Source organism: Girardinichthys multiradiatus, chromosome 5 (genome assembly GCF_021462225.1).
Source record: "Girardinichthys multiradiatus isolate DD_20200921_A chromosome 5, DD_fGirMul_XY1, whole genome shotgun sequence".
Classification (NCBI taxonomy): Eukaryota; Metazoa; Chordata; class Actinopteri; order Cyprinodontiformes; family Goodeidae; genus Girardinichthys; species Girardinichthys multiradiatus.
The window spans coordinates 42,679,207-42,701,136 of NC_061798.1; the positions used below are offsets into that span (position 1 = coordinate 42,679,207).

At 39.5% G+C, this 21,930-nt stretch overlaps 1 protein-coding gene across 4 annotated transcripts in view; it reads right to left on the minus strand.

Moving 5' to 3' along the window:
- Positions 1–21,930, minus strand: part of trim2a (tripartite motif containing 2a) — a 37,930-nt gene that overhangs the window by 4,201 nt on the left and 11,799 nt on the right. For 2 of the 4 annotated variants that reach the window (XM_047365774.1, XM_047365773.1), the window contains exons 2-12: positions 12,557–12,738; positions 11,520–11,757; positions 10,981–11,132; positions 10,708–10,888; positions 7,704–8,418; positions 6,062–6,165; positions 5,741–5,908; positions 5,306–5,474; positions 4,871–4,941; positions 3,390–3,530; positions 76–2,153 (exon numbers count right to left, since the gene is read on the minus strand). In XM_047365774.1, the coding sequence (XP_047221730.1) occupies positions 2,001–2,153; positions 3,390–3,530; positions 4,871–4,941; positions 5,306–5,474; positions 5,741–5,908; positions 6,062–6,165; positions 7,704–8,418; positions 10,708–10,888; positions 10,981–11,132; positions 11,520–11,757; positions 12,557–12,690 (2,226 nt within the window). In that variant the 5' untranslated portion in view covers positions 12,691–12,738 and the 3' untranslated portion in view covers positions 76–2,000. Of the gene's footprint in view, positions 1–75; positions 2,154–3,389; positions 3,531–4,870; positions 4,942–5,305; positions 5,475–5,740; positions 5,909–6,061; positions 6,166–7,703; positions 8,419–10,707; positions 10,889–10,980; positions 11,133–11,519; positions 11,758–12,556; positions 12,739–14,687; positions 14,934–21,930 lie in introns of those variants that run through there. The other 2 variants (XM_047365772.1, XR_007038328.1) reach the window with 2 other exon arrangements.

The following is a 21,930-nucleotide window of genomic DNA, read 5'->3' on the forward strand; positions in this document are numbered from 1 at the left end:
ATTTGTTTTCCTTTAAATTCTATGATTTTCACACAAAATTTTATTTCTCCAGTCTCTCCCACATGAAGCCGAACAGTTTTTTTTCTTGGGCACTTTAATTCAGTTTGGCAGTACAAACAAAACAAAACAACTTTACAGGATTTTGTAGAAATTGGATGACTGAACTCAGGAAGACATACTGACAATTGTGTGCTTTAAGACAATTTTTGAGGAAGGTTTTAAAACGCAAGTTAATTTTATTTTACAACATATACAACAAATTGCTTATTTACATGTCGCATCTTCTAGATCTGCAAGGTCACCATCAAATGGTTACTAGACTTGCAGAGATGTTGAAAAGACATAAGAGCACATTAGGATGAGTTAGGGTTATTGCAGTTTAGCAGTTCTGGGACCAGTGGTGTAAAATAAAAGCCATTTTTCAGCAGGATAGGCAAAGTTTTCAAGCAGGATTCCTGCAGATCTGGAATACAGCCCCATCGTGTAGACATTTTCACACCAGATTCCTATCGATATCTAAATGTAACATGATTTAATAGATAAATAAAATATTTAAATGTGCCAATTCATTTTAAAACAATCCACAAATAATTTTTAAATGCTGATGAAATATTTGATTTAGAACAAATAAAACTTATTTTGGCAGACAAGTGAACTAGCTCTGCACGTTATGCAGGCTGAAGGTATGTATGAAGACCAACACAGACTGTTTAAACTATTCCATGGAAAACTGCTGCACTATCAAGTGCCAAAAGTGACACAATCCAATAAATAAGTTGTGAAATATTTATATATTTGATAATGATAAAATTGTAAATGCACATATTAAATAAAAAAATATAGTCATTTCAACATTTTACAGTCCTGTTGCAGCAGATCATGATATATCATTTGTGGTATAGGCCAAGGTAATACTTCATGATGGACTTTATTTTAAACATCATAAACTCAGGTTTCAAAGAATGATTTACACATTCTTAGATCTGTGCAATTAATAATTGTTGAAATTTTTATTTTGATACATATTTATTTATTGAATTTATTTATTACAGTTGGATTGTGGCACTTTTGGCCCTCGGTACAACACAGGAATCACAAATTTACTAAATAAAAACTGAAATTGTAAGGGAGTAAAAATAACCAAAAATTTAAATAAAGGAATTTTACATTTAATCCTGTTTTAAATATTTTGACAAACAATTAGGGATGCATTTATTCATTTCCAGTTTAATTTTAACTGTAATATATCAAATGTTTATTCATTAAAGATCTTGTGTCACAGCATCAGGTGGCCTACATTTGTAATATAAACGCACACAAATATTTTTTTAACCAATCAAGTAATCAAGAAACTACTTAAAATTGTGACGGACAACACCAAGTAGCTGTTTTCTAATGAGAATATTTAAGTATTGAAACTGTGCAGCCATTTAAAATTTTACAGTGCTGATATTGAACTGTATTTTCAAATACAGAGCATAGTTGTATTCAAGATGTTTGTTAAAAACAGCATGCACAGCAATGCGTCATCATGCTCCAAACCATCCTACAGCAAGCTCAGTGTTCCGATCTTGAACAGGCAAATTGTGAGGAATCTTAAGGGCAGTTTAACAAAAAGGTGCAATAATAGCTTCTAAAACCTGTTATTTCTCAGGTACCTAAACTACAGTTTAACTTATATTAATCTCGGTTTTCAAAACCAGTGTAGCACTATCCAGTTTTCTGCAATTTGTTGAGATATCACAGGCATTTCACCATTAAAGCTTCAGTTTTCATGTTCGCATACTCCAAATGGAATATGAACATGGTTGTGATCAACTCCTCAAAGCACCAACCAGCAGCAGCCACCTTTGATCAGTTGTTTCTTCAAAATCAGGAGAAAAGTTTAACAGATGGCACAGTGGAGAGAATGAATGAGTTGATGAGCGCAGAGTCTTCCAGTCTTCCCCATCTACTGTTTCTAAGTAGTAAGTATGTACCTATAAAAGGGAAGAGGTGGGCTACTGCAGATAGCGGTAGACTTTGAAGCAGTGGTTGCCAGAATCTGCGACCACCACATGTCCATCATAGGTGAGTGCCAATCCCTGCGGGCCATAAAGCGGGTCTGCTGACGTGTTGATGTAGGAAAGGAAAGAGCCGCTGCCATCAAACACCTGCAAAAGAGAAGAATCATCAGCACTGATTCGTAAGTTAGATAATGTAAAGAGTGATCTCATGCTACTTGTGACTGTTTTCCAGCAAGCTTTGAACAGTTCATACTTTAGCTTTATTCAAGTGAAGTCTAATGTATGAACCAATAGGGGGATCTGAGTTTATAAATCTGCTAAGCTATATTAAGGTTTTTGTTACGGCCTCTGGCCTTGCAGTCTTTTCTTTTATGCAGATTCAGATGTGGGAGCACACTCAGATGATTGGCTGCCTGAAGGCTGCTGAATCACCAAGCCAATCAGTGGATGATGAGACCCACCTGCATCCTACAAAAGACTCCTGGATTCATTCTTTCAGTGGGGCAGCTTTTGGAAGAGGTTTTGTACAGCTGACCCCCCCACTTTGCTTTGTGTGGTTTGTTTGGAGACTGTTTCTGCAGCTGCACATAATTTTGGTACTGCTGACCCACCTTGCTCTGCTTACCTGTTTGGTTAAGTGCTTGTTTGTTTTCTAGTTCAATCTAGAGTGTTGTATTTGAGAAGATTGGGCTGGATTTGTCATTTTCTGTCAGCCGTATTGTATGTCGGAACCCTGCTCCTTGTAATAAATCCCCTTAAATGTTCTCCTTTTACCTCTGGACTCATTTTTATGTTACCACCCCCTGATTCCCCTAGACCTGGGGTCGTAACAGTTTTACTCCAGTTTTTAAAACGGATCTTGCTCTCAGGTTAATACACTTTTTTTTTTAACACTAATTTAAAACCTATCGGTAACTCTTTTTAAAAAGATGTAAAAGCCTAATTGTTTAAACTGTCCCATATTTAAAACTAGGACAATAACTAAAACTAAGTGAAACTGTGGCTAGGGATCTTCTTCAAAGAGGAAAGGTCAAAGATCTCTCTCCGGATGGTCCAAGCTTGTGAAATGTTGCATGAGAAGACTAAGGGTTGTCCTGTTGGACCTTACAGAGTACTACCAGCAAGGGTTCCAGTAAGTGTGGCTTTAAAGATTTAGTAAAAAAAAAAAGAAATTCCTACTGAATTGGATTTTTTTTCCAGTGTGAGTTTATATTACTTAAATAAATAAAAAATATATTTATTTGAATTCTTTTTACACATCCTTAAGGGTGGTAATGTGTTGGAGAGAGCTGTAAATAAGAAGTCAGAATTCATTATACAGTATATGGGGTAAATCCTTACCCCATAATTAGACGTTTTTAAGAAGTGTAATCGTTTGCTGACCTGTATCCTGCTGTTGCCCCAGTCCGCTACGATGATGTTCCCGTTGACATCCACTGCCACACCAGTGGGGGCGTTAAATTGGCCATTACCTTCGCCGTTGGAACCAAACTTCAGCAGGAACTCCCCTTCTGTGTTGAACACCTGCATTTTTTTTCAAACAAAAAAACAGAATTGACTTTAGAGACATTATGTCTATTATTATGTCTTAGGTGTAATAAACCCATCTCATCAATCCTGTGGCCCATTTCATTATGGAAGACCCCCATAAAGGACGCTCACTTACCTAAAAAAAAACCAAACAAAAAACCTTGTCCTCTCCTTTTAAACATTTTTAGCAAATTATGCTCTTCTTTTACTTGATTACCTTGTGGGCTCAATACACAGCCTTACAAAATGAGTTTACATGATAAATTCATGTTATCTGTTAAAATCTAAATCTATAACTCCTAATGAAAAGCGCCACTGTTATTTCTGCTGTGGAGAGAGACAGTAAATAGATAAACCAGCTGATATTTACAGCGGATATTTCTCATTTTCTTCCTGGATGGAAGAAAATGCTACACAGTGCTCCTCTGTCCCACCTGTGCTAGTCTCCTCTTGTTTTTTAACTCAGCAGCGCAACAGTTAACTGGGAGACTGGGAGTGTTAGCTGCTCACTAACACAAGGCTGCCTGAAGTTTAAGGGTTATTTAAAGTGAAGTGGAGTTGTATGTTGGACTCTTTGGTTGTCAATAGCTTTTTTTAAAAGGCTTTCAGTGTGTGTCATTAAATGAGCGATGAAAAATTGGGGGGGTTGAAGTTGACCCCCTCAATATTTCAAGGCATCAAGAGAGGTGGTCACAGAGAGAAGTTGACGAAAGGTGTGACGTAGGGGGCGGTCCGATTGGTCACAGCTATCACTCACTGGTTTTGCGATGCTGGCTTGACTAACTGGGAGAAATGGGTACATTGGGAGACGGGTTCTGATGAAGTGAGCCTGTTAAGAAGGAAATTTATGTTCTTGAGTATATCACAGAAGCGTCTCCTCAAAGGAGACCAGAGGCAGCATTAAAAGCGAGCTCATTTTTAAGTTTCTATTGGGGAGTCAAAGATAATTGTTCAATTTCACAATTTAAAAAACACTTTTTTTTTTAATAACCCTTTAAGCAAATGCTGTTTTGTGGATTTTTACCAGCCAAGATGGCTACTCTGACAAGGTGTGATTAAGAACATATTTTGTAACACTGCTTGCAACTAGTTCCTACCATGTATTCGGTCCAACATTGAAAATTTTCAGTAAAATTATACAAACCTTCGGATGCAATAACAGAAAAATTTACACTGACCTTACAGTGAAGCCTTAATTTGTTGTAAATTTAGTGCAACTCAGAATGAAAGCACAACTTCTTCAAACAGCCCCAGTTTTAAAAACCTGAACTCTATTTTATACTTAAGGTATAAAAGTGTCCAATATTCAGCACCTGCTCCGAAAATGCACCCACCTTGACTGAGTGGTTGTGAAAGTCGGTCACAATGATTTCGTTGTTATTGTTGACAGCAGCAAAGTGAGGTCCTGGAATACGTCAAATAAAACAAAACAGATTTCAGACATTTGTCAAATTTAGCTTATGAGTGAAACAGAACAAATTATGTTCTTAAATATTAGCAATGCATCAAAGCAGAAAACAGGACTGTTGAATAAAAAATGCACGTTACAAAAAAATATGAACTATGGATCAAGGCGTTTTATCTGCACTTAGCCGAATAAGGTCAGCCATAAATAAAAATGTACTTGTATAATGCACATTATTTATACGTCTAAATGATCTGTTTGAAGCCGCAGCTTATCTCAATTAGCAGAAAATCAGAGTTTAGGGGATAATGCATTCACACATGCAGCTTTCAACATGCAGCTCAAAGTATTGTCTTTGGAGTACCTGCAAACTGCCTGTCGCCATTGCCACGGTTACCAAACTTGGTGACCAGCTTGCCATTGGCCTGGAAGATGAAAACGCAGCAGGCCTTATTGTCGACCACGATGATGTGGCCGTTTCTGTCCACTGCTACGCCTTTAGGTCCCATCAGTTTCCCCGAGCCTACTTTGTTCTGCAGAAGTGAGAGAGTTTAGGTTGCGTTTATGCAAATACTCAATTTTACTTCTGCTATAAGCAGAAATAATAATCTCTAAATACTGCAGACAAGCAGTGCTTTTATTTTCAGATAAACATACAAAAAAGGTTAAAGATTGTATGATTAAATCAACAAATATATTTTAAAGTATTTAAAATATGTGCAGCCTGAGCGCCATACTACTGGTGTTTAAAAGACTTTGTCCGAATAATGCCTAAACAAAGATAAAATATAAAAATTACCTTAAACTTGCCATCGCTTGAAAAGATGCTAACCCATTTGTTATCGTAGTCTGCAATGATAATGTCACCACTGGGATGGACAGCCACGCCCGTTGGCCGCTGCATCTGACCTGGAGACCTGCCCCGGATGCCAAAACGACTTCTGAACTGGCCATCATTGGAAAATACCTGCAGTGTGTAAAACATAACCCAAAAATCTCAAAAACAAGCTGATCAAATGTACAACAGATTAAAAAGGTAGATTTTAAGTACATCTAACTTTATAAAAATTTGTTAACTCCCCCACTGATCTTCATGCATACACTTTAATATTTCTTTTACCTGAACACACTGGTTGTTGCTGTCTGCTATTAACACTTTTCCCTGAGAGGAGGCAGCCACTCCCTGCAGATTTGTGAACTCCCCTCTGTTTCTCCCTTTTGTACCTGAAAGAAAAGTTCAGCAAAAACAAATCAGACTAGCAACAATATTCCCTTTACCATGTCATGAAATTGAGAGGGGTAAGGTAAAACAGGGCTAATTTTATGCAAATATTTAGAGGATCTATTATTGTTTTCTTTCAAATCAGAAGTTTACATACACGAAGATTCCCAAGTCTTCAAACATTCTGTAAAAGTCCAGATGAGGTCATTGACTTTGTAAGTTTCCGATAGATTCACAACATGCAGCTAAAGTGGAGGCACACTTGTGGAAATACTTTGAGGCAATATCTTAAACACGTAGCTTTCTTTTGTGGCAACACAGAAAAACAAAACCAGGCTCGATATTAAAAGAGGATTAGAGACTTCATCCTTAGGTTCAATAACCAGATATCTGAAAGTGCCAAGTTCAACTGTTTGCAATATAAACAGCATGGGAATCTTTATAAAGTCTTATGGAACGAGACAGGTTCTGTGTTCCATACTTGGATGCGTGTTGCCGTGAAATGTGCGTATAAACACCTTGGGAAAAAACTGACTTTGTGAAAATGCTGGCTGAAGCTGTTAGTTGTTACCTGCTGGGTAAGGACAATATCAGCTATTAACTATCAGCTGTCTGCATAACAAACAGCGTAGGACACGTGGTTATGGATCTCCAAGAAATAATACCAACCACCAAGAGGTCACTCAGAGTTATTTCAGATTGATCAGGATTATAATCTTTAGAGTCGATTGGTCCAAACAAGAGACAGAACCACATTCAGAAGACATAGGGAAATTCTTGATCATTTAAAAACCTAATTCAAACAAACTCAAACAAAATGGCAAGCATGGATACAAAATTGGGAAAGTATTTCAGTCAAAAGGAAAATTGGTTTGGAGCTAAGTGGGTCTTTAAGCACGTTATTAACCAGCCTCTTTTATAAAAAACACAATGTGCCCCAAAGTTTAACCTCTGGAAAATACCAAGGAGAACACTAGAAACTAGTAATTTAGCTCCATCAAGGAGATTCCCTAAGAACAATTGGCTGGGAATTTGGCGCAGGGCAAACAGTCAACTGAGCAATAACACACCTCTCAGGCCCTCAGTCTGATTTCTGTTTTCTGCTGCTTAAAGACTGGAGTTTTAAACATGTCTTAAGAGGTTTTTGTGGGCCTGATGCTTATTTTGTCATCCATGTTATCCTCTTTACTCATTGTCTGAACAAACAGTGCATGAAGCGTTCAGAAATTGGGTAATGAAGCATCCAAAGTTCAAATAAAACCGAAGGCTCTGCAGAAATCCCACAGAACTCTGGATGAAGACCACTAGGAAACTATTTGATAGTCTGGCTTATTAAAGCAAAGTATACCGACATGAGAGAAGATTCAAGACTTTTGCACAGTACCATATTCTTTTGTGCATGACATACCTGAAATTTATTAGCTTTATTGGTGCATTACTATGCCGACTACATCCCATTGCCCCCTTGAAACACTTGACAGTGGGGCAACACTTTACACCTGGTATTAAAGATGCTTTAATGTTAAAGCATCCTCCTCACCTATTCGGAAGATGAGATCATCCTCGATGGGATTCTCTTTCCTCCTCCCTGTGCTGTACATACTCGCCGGCCTCTTGATGGCTTTCTGCTTGATGTGTCCACTGCCCGGAGACTTTAGCCTCTTTGTGCCATCTGCGTTCGGGGATGCGTGTTTGTTAACCTTTATTCTAAACGGACTTCCTCTGATGTGTTGGTTGTACAGGCGCAGAGATAAGTTAAAAGAGCCCTCTTTGGGAGCAGTGAAAAGGTAGTCATAAGTGCCGTTCTTGTTGTCCAGTAGCTCTCCGTCAACCTTGCTCCCATCAGGGCTGGAGATTTCAGCAGCAATGACTGCATTACCCATCTTGCACAGTTCTCCATCTTTGTCCTTAGTGGTTATGGTGATGGCTGTGGGCACGCCCACCACGCAGTGTCTTAACCCTTCACCTGTGGCAACAGTCTCGGATGCGACTGCGTTTGTGGTTACCACAATGCCCAAGTTGTGGATAGATTTCTTTAATCCATCCGTCTCCACAAGGAAGTCCAGCTGGTCATTCTCACTGGGTTGCAGAGGGAGCTCCTGATTGGCCAGCTCGATCAGGCGCTCGCCCATCTGCTTCTTCACCAGCAGCACCTCAGCCTCGGTGCCATGGCTCAGCGCCTGCTCAGTGAAGTTGCAACTGCTGTTGATGCCTTCCTGGCCCTGGAGCAGGGTGTCAAGCTGGGCCTGGAGAACCTGCACATGGAGACAGCAGGGGGCAGCAGAGGAACATTGGGTTAAATAACACATTTAATTTAAATTAAGCAATCTGAAGCCAACATTAGCTTGAAACATAAGTGGGAAACAACTGAAATGGATTATGTCTTTTGCAGTCAAACCCAAATTTCAATACAGGATAATCATGCATTATGTCAATATTGATTTTTTACCATGTTAAAAAGGCTTCCCTCTGGTGCAATTACACAGGTGTGAACTACAGAAATCTGGAGTTTCATTGGGCCATTCTAATACATTAATGTGTTGATCTAAATCTATGTTAGCTCTGACTACGTTCAGGGTCACTGCCCAGCTGCAAACTAAACCTATGCCCAGTTTAAAATGGTTTGGAACTTCTAACAGGTTTTACTTCAGGATTGTCCTGCATTTAGTTCCATCCATCCATCCATCCTCCCTTAAACTCACAATAAAATGCACTGACGTTTGTGGCTGTGATGTGACAAAATGTGGAAAAGAATGAATAATTGTACGAAGCACTGTGTATCTGCTTCAAATTATATTTGCAGTAATATCAGTTGCATGGCCCATAAATCCCCATTAGTGAACCGGAAGATGTTATATGATACACTGGGTCGCCCTGGAGGATAATGTTGATGCCAAGTTTTTCCTCCATCAGTTATTCTTTTTGTTTCAGTTTTCTTCCTCACCCTTCGGATGTTTACAAGAGCAGCACTGACTATATACACTAACTAAATGCGACTTGTTGTAAGGTTAAGCTTTAAAACTATTGCTAACAAGAACTCAATGTAGGAAAAACTCCTGAGAATATCAGTAAACATACTTTAAAACTCACCAAGATCTGGTCGTCAGTGTCATCTTTTTCAAAGCAAGATGCCATTAATGTTTTTATCTCAAATGTTTCATCTAATCCCTCTCATTCGTCTCTCATAGAAGCTCAGAAACCTAAGGAACTCCCTGAATTCACAGCACCAGCTGGGATTGTAGTGTCTCAACTGTGAAGAGAAGAGCTGTGCTGTATGCTCTCACCGCACGACACACCCAGATCAACCCAGAAGTAAAAAAGAAAAAACACCACGGCTCACTGGCTCCATCTAGCCACAGTGCCAGCACCACAGAAAGTCACATGTTCAGTTTTCCCTAGGGGTCAAGTGTGTCGACTTCATTCCAGTCATGAATTGTAAATCATTAGCCACCCATGTGAGCGAGCTCCCTGAGTGAAGGGCAGCTCACCCTGATCCCCTGGCGGTGGATTGGATGTGAGGCCAACTGTAGCCCTGACAAACAGACCAGCAAAAGCAGCCTGATGAGAGGCCTGTGTTGAGTTAGAGAAGGAAAGCAGTTCATCCATCACCAATATTTTATTCATTTATTTGCAAGAATAATACAAGTGTTCAGTCTCTAAAAGTCTGCTGATTAATTTACCATGTAACAGCCCAGGAGTGCTGCACAACAAAAATAAAAAAACACTTTGAACAACAAGACAATCAGAGGCTGCATACGTCTCCGCCACCCGGCGTAGGGTCACTGATAACAAAATCCTGCATCCGGATCATGATCCGGATCATCACCCAAATTTAATGGACTCCCCCCTTGGACTAAGATACACCTCTGGTAAAAAATAATCTGCAAGAATCAGTCTGTAACAATTTTCCTTAACGTTGCTAACACACACAAACTCAATTGAAAACATTACCTCCTTGGCGGACATGATCATTTTGATCAATATCAAAAACCCAAATGTGTGCCATGATTTCCAATCAAGCTAATCAAACCTAAAAAGTGGGATATTATATGGTTCATATATAACATTTTAATCATAAGAGGTCAGCAATCTGCAGCTCCACAGCTACACGTGGCTCTCTCCTGCATGATGGCTCTTAAGTCTTTGGACAAAATGATACAGAAATGATTTATTGTATTTTTATAATATAAATGCAATTAGAAGATTTGGCTTCATGAGTTTTTCTGTACGTTTTTATTTGATATCTGCCTAGAATTTCAAAAACAGAATGACACTACATGATTTAGAAAAAATCCTTTTCATGTCACTTAGCTGCAAATTATATGCTTAAATATTGTAAATGGGCTACACATTTGCAATAAATATGAAACAGACTAAATAGGCTCATACCAAATAAGATTTTGTTCCCAAACATCTAAAAATGTAATAAACATTCAATTTGTTCTTACATTTCTTAATAAAACTAAATTTTACGTAGGGTATTTAAACCCAAAATCCATATTCAAGATCACAACTGATCTGTGTCCAGAGATCATGTTCCTCACCTTCTGTTTGAGCCCATAGTTGACCTCCAGTTCCATGAGAAGAACACTCTTGCGGACATTGAGAGTTTTCTGCAGCTCATCAAAGGTTGTGTGGATGTCACCCTCAATTGAGCTTTTCCGATTGGTCAGCTGCTGCAGGATCTCTGACAGCGTCAGGAGGGCGGAGTCTATCTCCGGCAGCCTAGATAGAGGAGGGATTGTCATACAATAATTTAGCAAGAAAGAAGGGAAAGGAAGGATTTCTCTGAATCCAATGGAGTTGTCCTGTTGTACCTCTTCTTAACAGCATTCAGCTGGTCCTGTAACGAGGCCTTGTGCTGCTCCACTACATCTTTAAGGGGCACGGTTGGGTGATCTCCATGTTCTCCACTTGTGCACTCTTGACACATGGCTGTCTCGCACGGAGGACAGTAAAACTCCATCAACTAAAACAAATAAAGAGGTCCAAATTATTCAGCCACATTAATCAAAAATGGTTATAGCTCATCCCATAGTTTCTGATTTTAAACTTCCAATATACTGACAATATTTCAGACAATCTATAAGGGTGTTCCCCAGGGTTATATCCTTGGACCAGTTTTTTACCATGTATATTAATGTCATTATTACGGATTTGTAATTTCCATCTTTATGCTAACAATGTCTGGTATAGTTGTGCAAACTCAATTTCTGCAAATACAGTTATTTAATCTTCTAGTTAATTGGTTTCCTAGGGATTCAAAATATAATAAACTGATTCAAATAGTGAAATAAAGCCAAAGACCAAAAAACAAGAGATTATGAAGATTGGTTGTTTTGGAAGCATCTCTTACACTTCCTCCATGGTTGGGGCAGGAGAGCAGCTGACCCGTAGCCACGGCGGTGATGTTGTTGAGGGTGGCGGCCTCTTGGCTGCAGGTATCTGGCTTCCGCTGCAGCACATCCATCAGGTTGGTGATGAAGAAGTTATCCTGCAGCGCCGCCACCCCCCTCTCTGGGAGGATGGATGTCTGGCGGCACACAGGGCAAGACAGGGTGAGGCTGTGGGCCGGGATGTAATTCTGCAGGCACCTGGAGGTAATGGAATGCAAAACAAAGAAAGAAATTGCCTTTCAATTAACCCAGTGGCAAAAACCGGTAAAAGTTGGAAGTGATTTACTCTTTCTTTTCTGTTACAATTAATCATGGCTTTGTTGGGTATTCATAGGTTACTCTGCAACATGGTGAAACATCAGAAAATGTAGGGAGATATAGTCCTGTGCAGTCCTACGTTGTGATTTGTTTTAAGAAGGCAACTTGATCAAATCAGGTGTTTTAATACATATCTAAGCATTGCTGCAAAGTTTATTATATCACCAATCCAATGTTCTGATGAAACATCTCTGAATAAGCTTTATAGTATTACCCAAATTTTCTGCTTTCCATGAATAAAAATCAAGTAACAGACACGTATCCATCCCTGAGGGAAGTTAAATAAATAAAGCAGCAGAAAATGCTAAACTGTACTTTAAAAACAGAAAATGTCACGATGATTGTCACTGCTTAAACAAAGACTAAACACGTTCAGGTGATAAATACATTGTGAAATGTAACACGACTTTCCAGAAGCATTTAGAGCAAAGAGAAAACAGTCATGCAAAATTCACAATTTGTCCACTGTGTCAGAAACAAAACTTCCTTAACAGAGAGGACCAGCACACCAAAGACAACAGCAACACACATCTTCTTTCATGGTGCCATACAACCAGCAATACCGTCTGGATTTAAAGTAATTGTTATCCTTCTCTTATCTCCTCTAAAGAAGAAATGAAAAGACAGAATAATGGGTGGTGTCCAATATACTGTTTCACAGCACGCCATTTCCACTCACCTCTCACAGAAGGTGTGCAGGCAGGGCAGTACTTTGGGGTTTTCGTAGCGGTCCAGGCATATACTGCAGATCAGGAACTGCTTGTCGATTTGGCGGACAACAGGACTGGGAATAGTGGAGCCTTCCGTGGCCATCCTAAAGCTCTGACACAGGAGCCCCTCTTCTTCGTATGCTGCACCCTGCTGCGAAGTGACAAACAAAACCAGTGGAGAACAGACAGTGAGAAAACTGCAGAGTTTGTTGAAACACAGTAACGACATCATGGGGATGATAAATGTTTGGTTTAAAAAGATCAAAGTTTTAGGCCAAAAAAAGCACTTCCACTGATGTTTTGTTTTTCCACCAAATAGGTTCGATCCTTGGACCTGGCCTGGTGCTGTAACCCAGTCCTTCATTGGATATAAAAAAAACCCAACTGGTTTTCTACAGCTAAAGAATGAAATTGGTGTCATGCCACAGAACCACTTAAACTCATACTCATCGTCTTCCACCTATCTGGGATTGGGTCACAGGGGCAGCAGACTAAATAGAGTCTGCCCAGAATTCCCTCTCCCCAGACACCTCCTCCAGATCCTTTAGGGGAAGACCGAGGCATTCACAGGCCAGCTGAGAGACTTAGTCCCTCCGGTCTGTCCTGGGCCATTCCCCAGGCCTCCACCTGGTGAGACATGCATGGAACACCTCCCGGGGGAGGCATCCGAAACAGATGCCCGAGCCACCTCAACTGACTCCTCTCGATGTGGAGGAGAAGCGGCTCTACTCCGAGCTCCTCCCGGATGGCCGAGGTCCTCACCCCTATAAAGGGAGTGCCCGGCCACCCGATGGAGGAAGCTCATTTCAGCTGCTTGTATCCGGTATCTCGTTCTTTCAGGCAAGACCCAAAGTTCATGCCCATAGGTGAGGGTAGGACTGTAGACTAAATCGAGACTTTAAACTCTCTTTCCAAAATTGTTTGTTTCATCTTGTAATTTTGTGAACATTTGTGATAGTGCAAGGAAACTGTTTAAATAAACCCATTTAAAGCTGCAGTGAAATTGACATTAAAAAGGCAAAAAAAAAAAAAAGAAAGTTCTGATGGAACCACAAGGCTCCTTCTTTAATTTTTTTGTTTACTTGAAAAGTAATGTCCTGCTACAATCCACCAAGCAACATAAAGGTAGAAAGTGAAGAATAGACATTCCTTATGAACCTAGCGTGAGTTTTGATCCTCATGTTGGGAAATGCTGCGCAGGAGATGCTTTCTGGTTTGTCCAGACAGGCTTTTTAGGTCATAAATATTTAAATGGAAATTAAAGCACTTGCATGAATTGGAAGCAGAGCCTGAAAGAGCATAATTCATTATCTGTAGATCATTACTCTACAGCTGTGCCTGAGAAATCTTCCCTTGCATCCTTCTGTAATATTTCTATTAAAATAATCTGGCAGCTAACTTAGACACAGAAAGTGTGTCACAGCTTTCATTGTCTCCTCACATTCAACACAGGCACAAAAACAGGCCACCTCTGCTGCTGGAAAGAAAACCCTCAGGGGCAGTCTTGTTCCTGAGTGCACGTCCGTAATCTCATTCTTTTATACATTTTCCTCTCTTAAAGCAGATACCGTCATCCAAAAAGCCTGTTAGCTTTCAAAGTAGAGGAACTGTAATACATCATATTAAATGTTGCTGAACAGATCAAAAAGATTTCAGCTGAGAAAGATATGACACGATAAGAAAAGCTTACCAAATGGGTGTCAACCTCAGATTAGATCCTCACCAGCTCCACAGGAGCAGATCGTGCAGATCATCAAATGCAGCACTGATTAGTAAAACTCCTAAATCCTGCAGACAGCCACAGCAGAAGCAGTGCTGTGCTGACAGTGCACAAGGTCGCAGCAGCTACACAACACTCTGCTCTTATATAATCAGAGCCACTGCAACTAAGTGGAATGATTCCTGCTGGATGTAGTCGCCCTCATCCAACACACAGAGAGGTACAGATGAGGAATCATGAAGGACAGACAAATATGCAGACAGAAACAACAGCAGGGCTCCAATATAAACAACTGGGCAGATCAACTGACCTTCTCTCCAGGTCCAAAAACTGGCTCCAGATTAATAAAGTAATAAAGCATCAAATCACTGCAAACATACCTTCAAGTCACATCCTAACCAGACATGACGCCTCCCTCCTATCATCAGTAATCCAAACAGGGGATGCCAGGATGTGTGAGAGCATCTTGGCTTCTTCGTGTTTATGGGTGTGTGCACACAGGAGAAAAGTTGAGAAGGGCAGCTGGAGCCAGATTACGTTTCATTTTTACATCATCTTTTCCCCTCCCCATTTTCCTCCTCTTCACCACTTCCTCTCCTCCCATCTCTCTCTCTCTCACACCCATCCATTCATCTCCCTCCTTTCCTCTCCACCTGCAGAAAATGCTGCCTCACTGCAGCGTGGTGCAACGAGAGCACGCAGCACCAGCAGTGTGTGAACAAGTATTGGCTGTCTGACTATGATCTAACAAACAGAAATAAGAGACAGATAGGAGAGGACTCCCTTCATGGCCAATAACAAAATGTCTTTCTGGGTGTGTCTGCCTGCTCAGTCACAGAGCAAACAAAAACAGATCAAAGAACAGAAGGAAGGTCAGCCATCAAATATATTGTGGGAGGAACGAAAGAACACAAAGGGAAAAGATGACGTGTTCAGATTGGTCACAAGTAATGATGTTCATGTAACCCCACACTAGTGACGTCATTCTAGGAAAAGTCTTTAGAATTCAAGAAATCCTAAGATTTTTCGTAGAATTTTCCCTCCATAAGAGGAAAGTGGAAAAACAGAGAAAGGAGAGATGTTCTCAGAACAATTAATAAACCGCTACCAGCTCGATCACACAGGGATCCACCCCCCTAATAGTTGAGTAAATGAGAACAAACTTCTACAACAATCAATCATACAATTATTAATATAGCAATGAGATGAACCTCATCATCCCCCTAGGGTGAAAGGAAATAGTTTCAGTGGCAGGACAGATTAAAGGTGCATCTCTAGTAAGGTAATATTAGGAAGGATAAATAAATAATAGAAACAATAATGAATAACCATGAACAAACATAGTACATACAGATTTATCGAAATATTTACAGTGTAAAATGCTTTCAAAAAATACATTTGGAAAAAAATTTGAAAAACTCAAAAAATATGTATGCACATAAATACGAACTCTAGACAAGATAAAGTACAATAACGTAAGCACAATATACATAGAAGGTAGATGTAAATTAGGTGAATAAGTATTTGCTGTATTGTACATGATGATGTCAGCAGCCTAAGCTAAATGGTTGTTTACAACGCTCCCCGTCTGTGGAGAAGTCCTCTGGAATGCTGCTATCTCCTCTCTAGCTTCTGATTGCGGCAGGTACCAGAGTTGCTCACATTCCAGGCCGGTGCTGAAAGCAGAGGGAACGACGTATTGATCTGCTGGGAATGCCTGTTTGTTTCCATTGTGATCCCAGGACCAAATCTACCTTTCAACACTCCTCTCTTCTACTCCACCATCAGGCTCTGCTCCTCTGTTCTAGTTTACCAAACTAAACCTCATTATGCAAGAAGGAGATCACAGTAAAATGTGGAATTATAATATTAATATGAAATGAATTAATATAAAATAGCTGAAGTATGAAAACAACCAGCATGATAAGTAAACATAATAGGTAAATCAAAATAATGACGACCATGTAAATAAGCTACGTTCAAACATTTCGATGCTGTGTGACAATTTAATTTTTCTAAGTTTTATCATCATAATTTACACGTTTCTGAATCCAGTCTAACTTCTATCATTGATTAATTTCTCTCCATTGATTACTAGGAGCACATTTTTTTGTTTTTTTTCCCTTTAACTACCAATCATGGCCCTTAGAAGACAGCGTCACACCTAGCAACGGGGTCAACCACACCGCCTCACTAAGATAGGACTTTTGTCTCCTCGCTCAGAGTAGCTCCCAGCAGCGAACTGAATCACTTAAGCTAGGAGTCTTTGCCAGTAATTTTTAGGCTAGAATAGGAGCTCTCTGAGAGGACCGAGAATCTTTGTGAATACTGGCCTAGAACTTTACCATCCAAGTTCCTGAGAGGATCACCGGAGTTTGGTTGTCTGGATCACCTGTGTTTTTTTGGAGAAGGCCTGCGATCGTGTTCACTACTGCGTTTTGTTGGGGTGCTGGGTATGTTTTTAAAGGCCCATGTGGTCCAAAGCAAGAGCGGTGTCCACATTCTTGTCACAAAACATATATTCCTCCTTGTTCCATTTTTTGTTGGACTCTGCCATGGCTGCACCTTGTCCTTAACCATGTTTCTAGTGTTTATGTCATGGAGATGATGGGGTTTGGTTTGGGAACTTCAGGGTCCTCTTTGGTTCTTTTGGCATCTTCAAGTCATGACCTTCATTGTGCACTGAAGCAGTTTAAGTCAGCTCCAGAGGCTATGGTTCTCAACTGGAAAAAGGTGGACAGGTCTCTCGAGGTCAAGGACAGTCATTTCCTCAAGTGAAAGAATTTAGGCACATTGGTATCTTATGAGCAGGAGATGTATAAACATATCAGGGTCTCATCTGCAGTATCGTTTCAATCAATGGTGTACAAAGGGTAAGTCGATAACTAATCTCTCAATTTACCGGTCATAAGATATGGATTATGACTCAAAGTACAAGATGCCGGTAGCAATGTTCCTCTGTAGGGTTGGTGTAAGCCTTAGAGATAAAGTGAGGGGGTCCCATCATGTAGGAGTCACTGCAGTGAGGTCGCTGCTTCTAATCATTAAAAGAAGACAATTCAGAGGTGGGCACAGCAATGTCTGGATTTTCCTCCTCGATGGATTCAAACTGTTCACATCTACAACAAAAGGTTCACTTAAAACATGAAAACTTTAGAAAGAACAAACCCCAGACACCTTCTGAGAAAGGTTAGTGAAAAGGCTCTGCACCTGAGTCACTTTTCTACATCATGCATCTTCAGCATGTTCAAGTACTGCAGTGAGACAACATTATGTGAAAGATTCATTTAGAAAGATAAAGCCTTTTTAAGTATTGAGCTTAATATTGTTGCTGTTCTTATTCTCATTTGAATGCATCAAACATCCTGCAGATTATTTAAACAGAAAATCTGAATGGCCAGAATTGTAAAAATCAGAATTATGAATTAGATCTAATTCAGTTTTTTTTTCATAAAAATGTCAAGTTTGATTTCAACTTCATTTTTTTGCATCCAAGATCATTTTTAGAGGAAAAAATGTATTCATACTAGAAACTCTGGCTGCAAAGTATGCAAGAAACCAACTTTAGTAGGAGATTTTCAGTATATTTTCTATTTCTGTGACTAATCAGGCTGAAATTTGTGAAATAGGAATTTCTTAATCGGAAAAGCTGGTATTAATGGACCCTTTATTCAGTACACTTTACTATGCATGACGGCTCGATAGCTGTGTTCAGAGATCTCATCTCTGCCTTCTACAAACATAGTGAGCTCACTCAGAGAAGTGCGGCACAACGAGACAAAACTGGTCTAACAGTGTATAGACCGCAACAAGCAACAGGGTTAAAATTACTTAGACCAGTTACTTTAAAACCAAGATACCAGTATTCTGATCAAATAGAGGATAATAAGACTTAAAGACAAAAGCTATAACCTATAAAAGGTCCCAGGTAGGTAAGTATTACATCTATGAAATGTAAAAGGCATTATGCAACTGCACTTCTCGCTAGAAGGCATCCTCACAAACAACAAAAGCATCTATCAGGTCAGCAGATCAGTATTTGTTGGTCATCCCTAAAGCAAAAGAGGAAACTTAAAGGTGACCGTGCTTTCTCAGTCACGGCCCCTTAACTTATCAGGCAGACAGACACACTTAACGTTTTTAAGTCCTCTCCTAAAACATCTTTATTTACAGCATTTGGTCAGCTGTGTTGTTTTAAGGCACTGTACAAATAAAGTTGGATTTCATTTTAGCAGATAGATGCAGTATTTGCATTTTAAAACATGCAAATATTTATGTCGCGTTCTGAGGTTTAGAGTGACCAAAGGACAGACAAGAGCTCGGCAGCTGCATGTTTAAAGGTCTTCTTCTTTTATTCAAAGTTCAAAAAGGATCTCCAAACGTAGCAAAATCACTGCAGATACAAGAAATCCCAAAACTTACAAAGTTGATACTGCAGGAACATAGTAGGCAAAGTACATAGACGAAGGTAGGTGAACGGCGATATGAACAGGGATTCGAATGGAAGGACCCAGCGAGGAACAAACAAGAACAGAGAGCTTATGAACAGAGGGAAGTGGAGTATGGATCAATGAGAATGAGAGATAGGAAATCAGGGGAGATGAAATTCAGGTGCGGACCAGGCTGTAGAGAACTGAGGGAAAGTGAATAGTTGCTAAGGTGACAAGAATAGAAACAAAACGAAACACGAGAGCTAAACCATAACATAAATCCAGAGGGGAAAACATGAGGGAAGCTAGACAGTAACATAACCAAAGGAACCTGACGACAAAAACAAAACTATAAATAACAAAACTCAGGGAAAACAGATCAAAGCAAAACTATGGACGAAGATAATAAACCAAAAGAAACATAAAAACCTAGAATAATCATCAACTAAAGCAAACTGAGAAACTAAAAGGAATAGAAGAAACACCAAAACCTAATAATTAACAAAGAACCCATAAAGGAACCCTGACTGTAAATAAACAAAACCTAAACCACAGAAAGGGAACCAGGACGAGGAGGAATAGAGAAAATAAACTAGTAAACAAATAGCACAGGTGAACAAATACCAAAACATAAACACAGATACTAAATGAGAAACTAAACTAGAAACTACAAGGAAGACAAGGGAACTAGAACAACACACATAATAATAGTCATAATCATAAGAAAACCATAACAAGTAATAGAAAAGAAACCACTAAAAGCTCAATAAAAACAGGAGTTATTGAACAAAATGTTATTGAAACAAGTCAAGAAGATATAATGGTAAAAATTTTTTTCAACCTCCCCCTTGTGTCAGTCTTACCAACAGGCTGCCAATACTTTCAGACATTACCCATTTTATGGTACTGTAGATAGAAGTTGAAACCCTAAAAGTCTAAGTTTTGTTTCTATTCTTGTCACCTTAGCAACTATTCACTTTCCCTCAGTTCTCTACAGCCTGGTCCGCACCTGAATTTCATCACCCCTGATTTCCTATCTCTCATTCTCAGTGGTCCATACTCCACTTCCCTCTGTTCATAAGCTCTCTGTTCTTGTTTGTTCCTCGCTGGTTCCTTCCGTTCGAATCCCTGTTCATATCGCCGTTCACCTACCTTCGTCTATGTACTTTGCCTACTATGTTCCTGCAGTATCAACTTTGTAAGTTTTGGGATTTCTTGTATCTGCAGTGATTTTGCTATGTTTGGAGATCCTTTTTGAACTTTGAATAAAAGAAGAAGACCTTTAAACATGCACCTGTAGCCCATTTCCTTCACACGCCTGTGCACGGTGGCTCTGGATGTTTCTACTCCAGACTCAGTCCACTGCTTCCGCAGGTCCCCCAAGGTCTGGAATCGGCCCTTCTACACAATCTTCCTCAGGGTCCGGTCACCTCTTCTCGTTGTGCAGCGTTTTCTGCCACACTTTTTCCTTCCCACAGACTTCCCACTGAGGTGCCTTGATACAGCACTCTGGGAACAGCCTATTCGTTCAGAAATTTCTTTCTGTGTCTTACCCTCTTGCTTGAGGGTGTCAATAGTGGCCTTCTGGACAGCAGTCAGGTCGGCAGTCTTACCCATGATTGGGGTTTTGAGTGATGGACCAGGCTGGGAGTTTTAAAGGCCTCAGGAATCTTTTGCAGGTGTTTAGAGTTAACTCGTTGATTCAGATGATTAGGTTCATAGCTCGTTTAGAGACCCTTTTAATGATATGCTAATTTTGTGAGATAGGAATTTTGGGTTTTCATGACCTGTATGCCAAAATCATCCGTATTAAGACAATAAAAGACCTGAAATATTTCAGTTAGTGTGCAATGAATCTAAATTTTCATCATTACATTATGGAAAATAATGAACTTTATCACAATATGCTAATATTTTGAGAAGGACCTGTAAAGCAACTTTCTCTAATCCAGTTAGCCTTCCTGCTGCAGCCAAAGCTCTTTGTTGCTCCTCTGTAGAGCTCCAAGTGTTTGCATAAAGTTTTCCTCTAACTGTTTGCTACTACTTCCATAGTAAAATCTCCCAAAATTGAACTCCACCACAGAGTCTGGATCAGTGTCCTAGGACACATGATTCAAAAATGACATCCGTACTGGGTCGGATACAGAAATTAAATCAGGTCCCATCTCTGTTTGCGGTTTAGTTTGATTTACCCAACAAATACCTATGGTACTGTAAAGATTTTAGATACATGATAATAGCAAACAACAGTGTCTGCTAACAAAGAACACATTAAACTAGATATATTTACTGCTCATAAGTTGAGAAAAAAAATTGGCTTTTCTATTGAGACTCTCACTTCAACTACAGGTTAGGAGCCAATGTAGGTTGTCAAAATGAGGTGAGGTCTTTCCATGTAATCCATGCAACATGTATTAACTGCTCAGTTAAATCCATAAAAATTACATTAAATATCCTTTTGTGTAATTCATGCAATAATTATTAAAATACACAGTTGAGGCAGTAGAGAGTGAAACACGCATATTCTCATATTCTGGGACTAAGAGACTGGAGAGGCCAGTGTGGACCCACATATTATCTATCTTATCTTTTGCAGAAATATAAACAAGTGTATTCAAAGAAATGATGTATGATGATTTTCCATTCTTTTACAAGTATTAAATGAAATTAGTAATCTTTGATTATCAAGTTAAAAGATGTATGATTGAAATATGGTTAAGAACTGATAATTAAAGTAAAAAACATTAAGGTTTGAAATTCTCAATCAGCTATATTTGAAATATATAATGTTGATCAGTTGTGATGTATGAACAAAAAGAATGAAGTGATGGTTTTAAAACTGTTTTAAAGTAAATCCAGAAAGCTGAGAATGGAATGTGTAATGCTGTGTAAAGTTTAAGACTGAGCAGATTAGGGCGAGAACTGTAGGATGACTAGGAGTGACGAGAGCCAGCTGCATGCTGACAGCGAATCTTTTGAAGACCAGCGCAAGGAAGGGAGGATGAATCTATAGCCAGCCGCGCCGCTATTACTGGCATCTTCAAGGCCGAAAAACAGCACCAGAAAGTCATGATGACAATGACTAAGTATTGAGCAATAACGTACTGGGCAAAAGTATGTTGCGCAATAACTGAGAAGACTAACAAAGGGCTGACCAGTAAGAGCATCTGCACTATAAAAGCAAAGCTAAAAA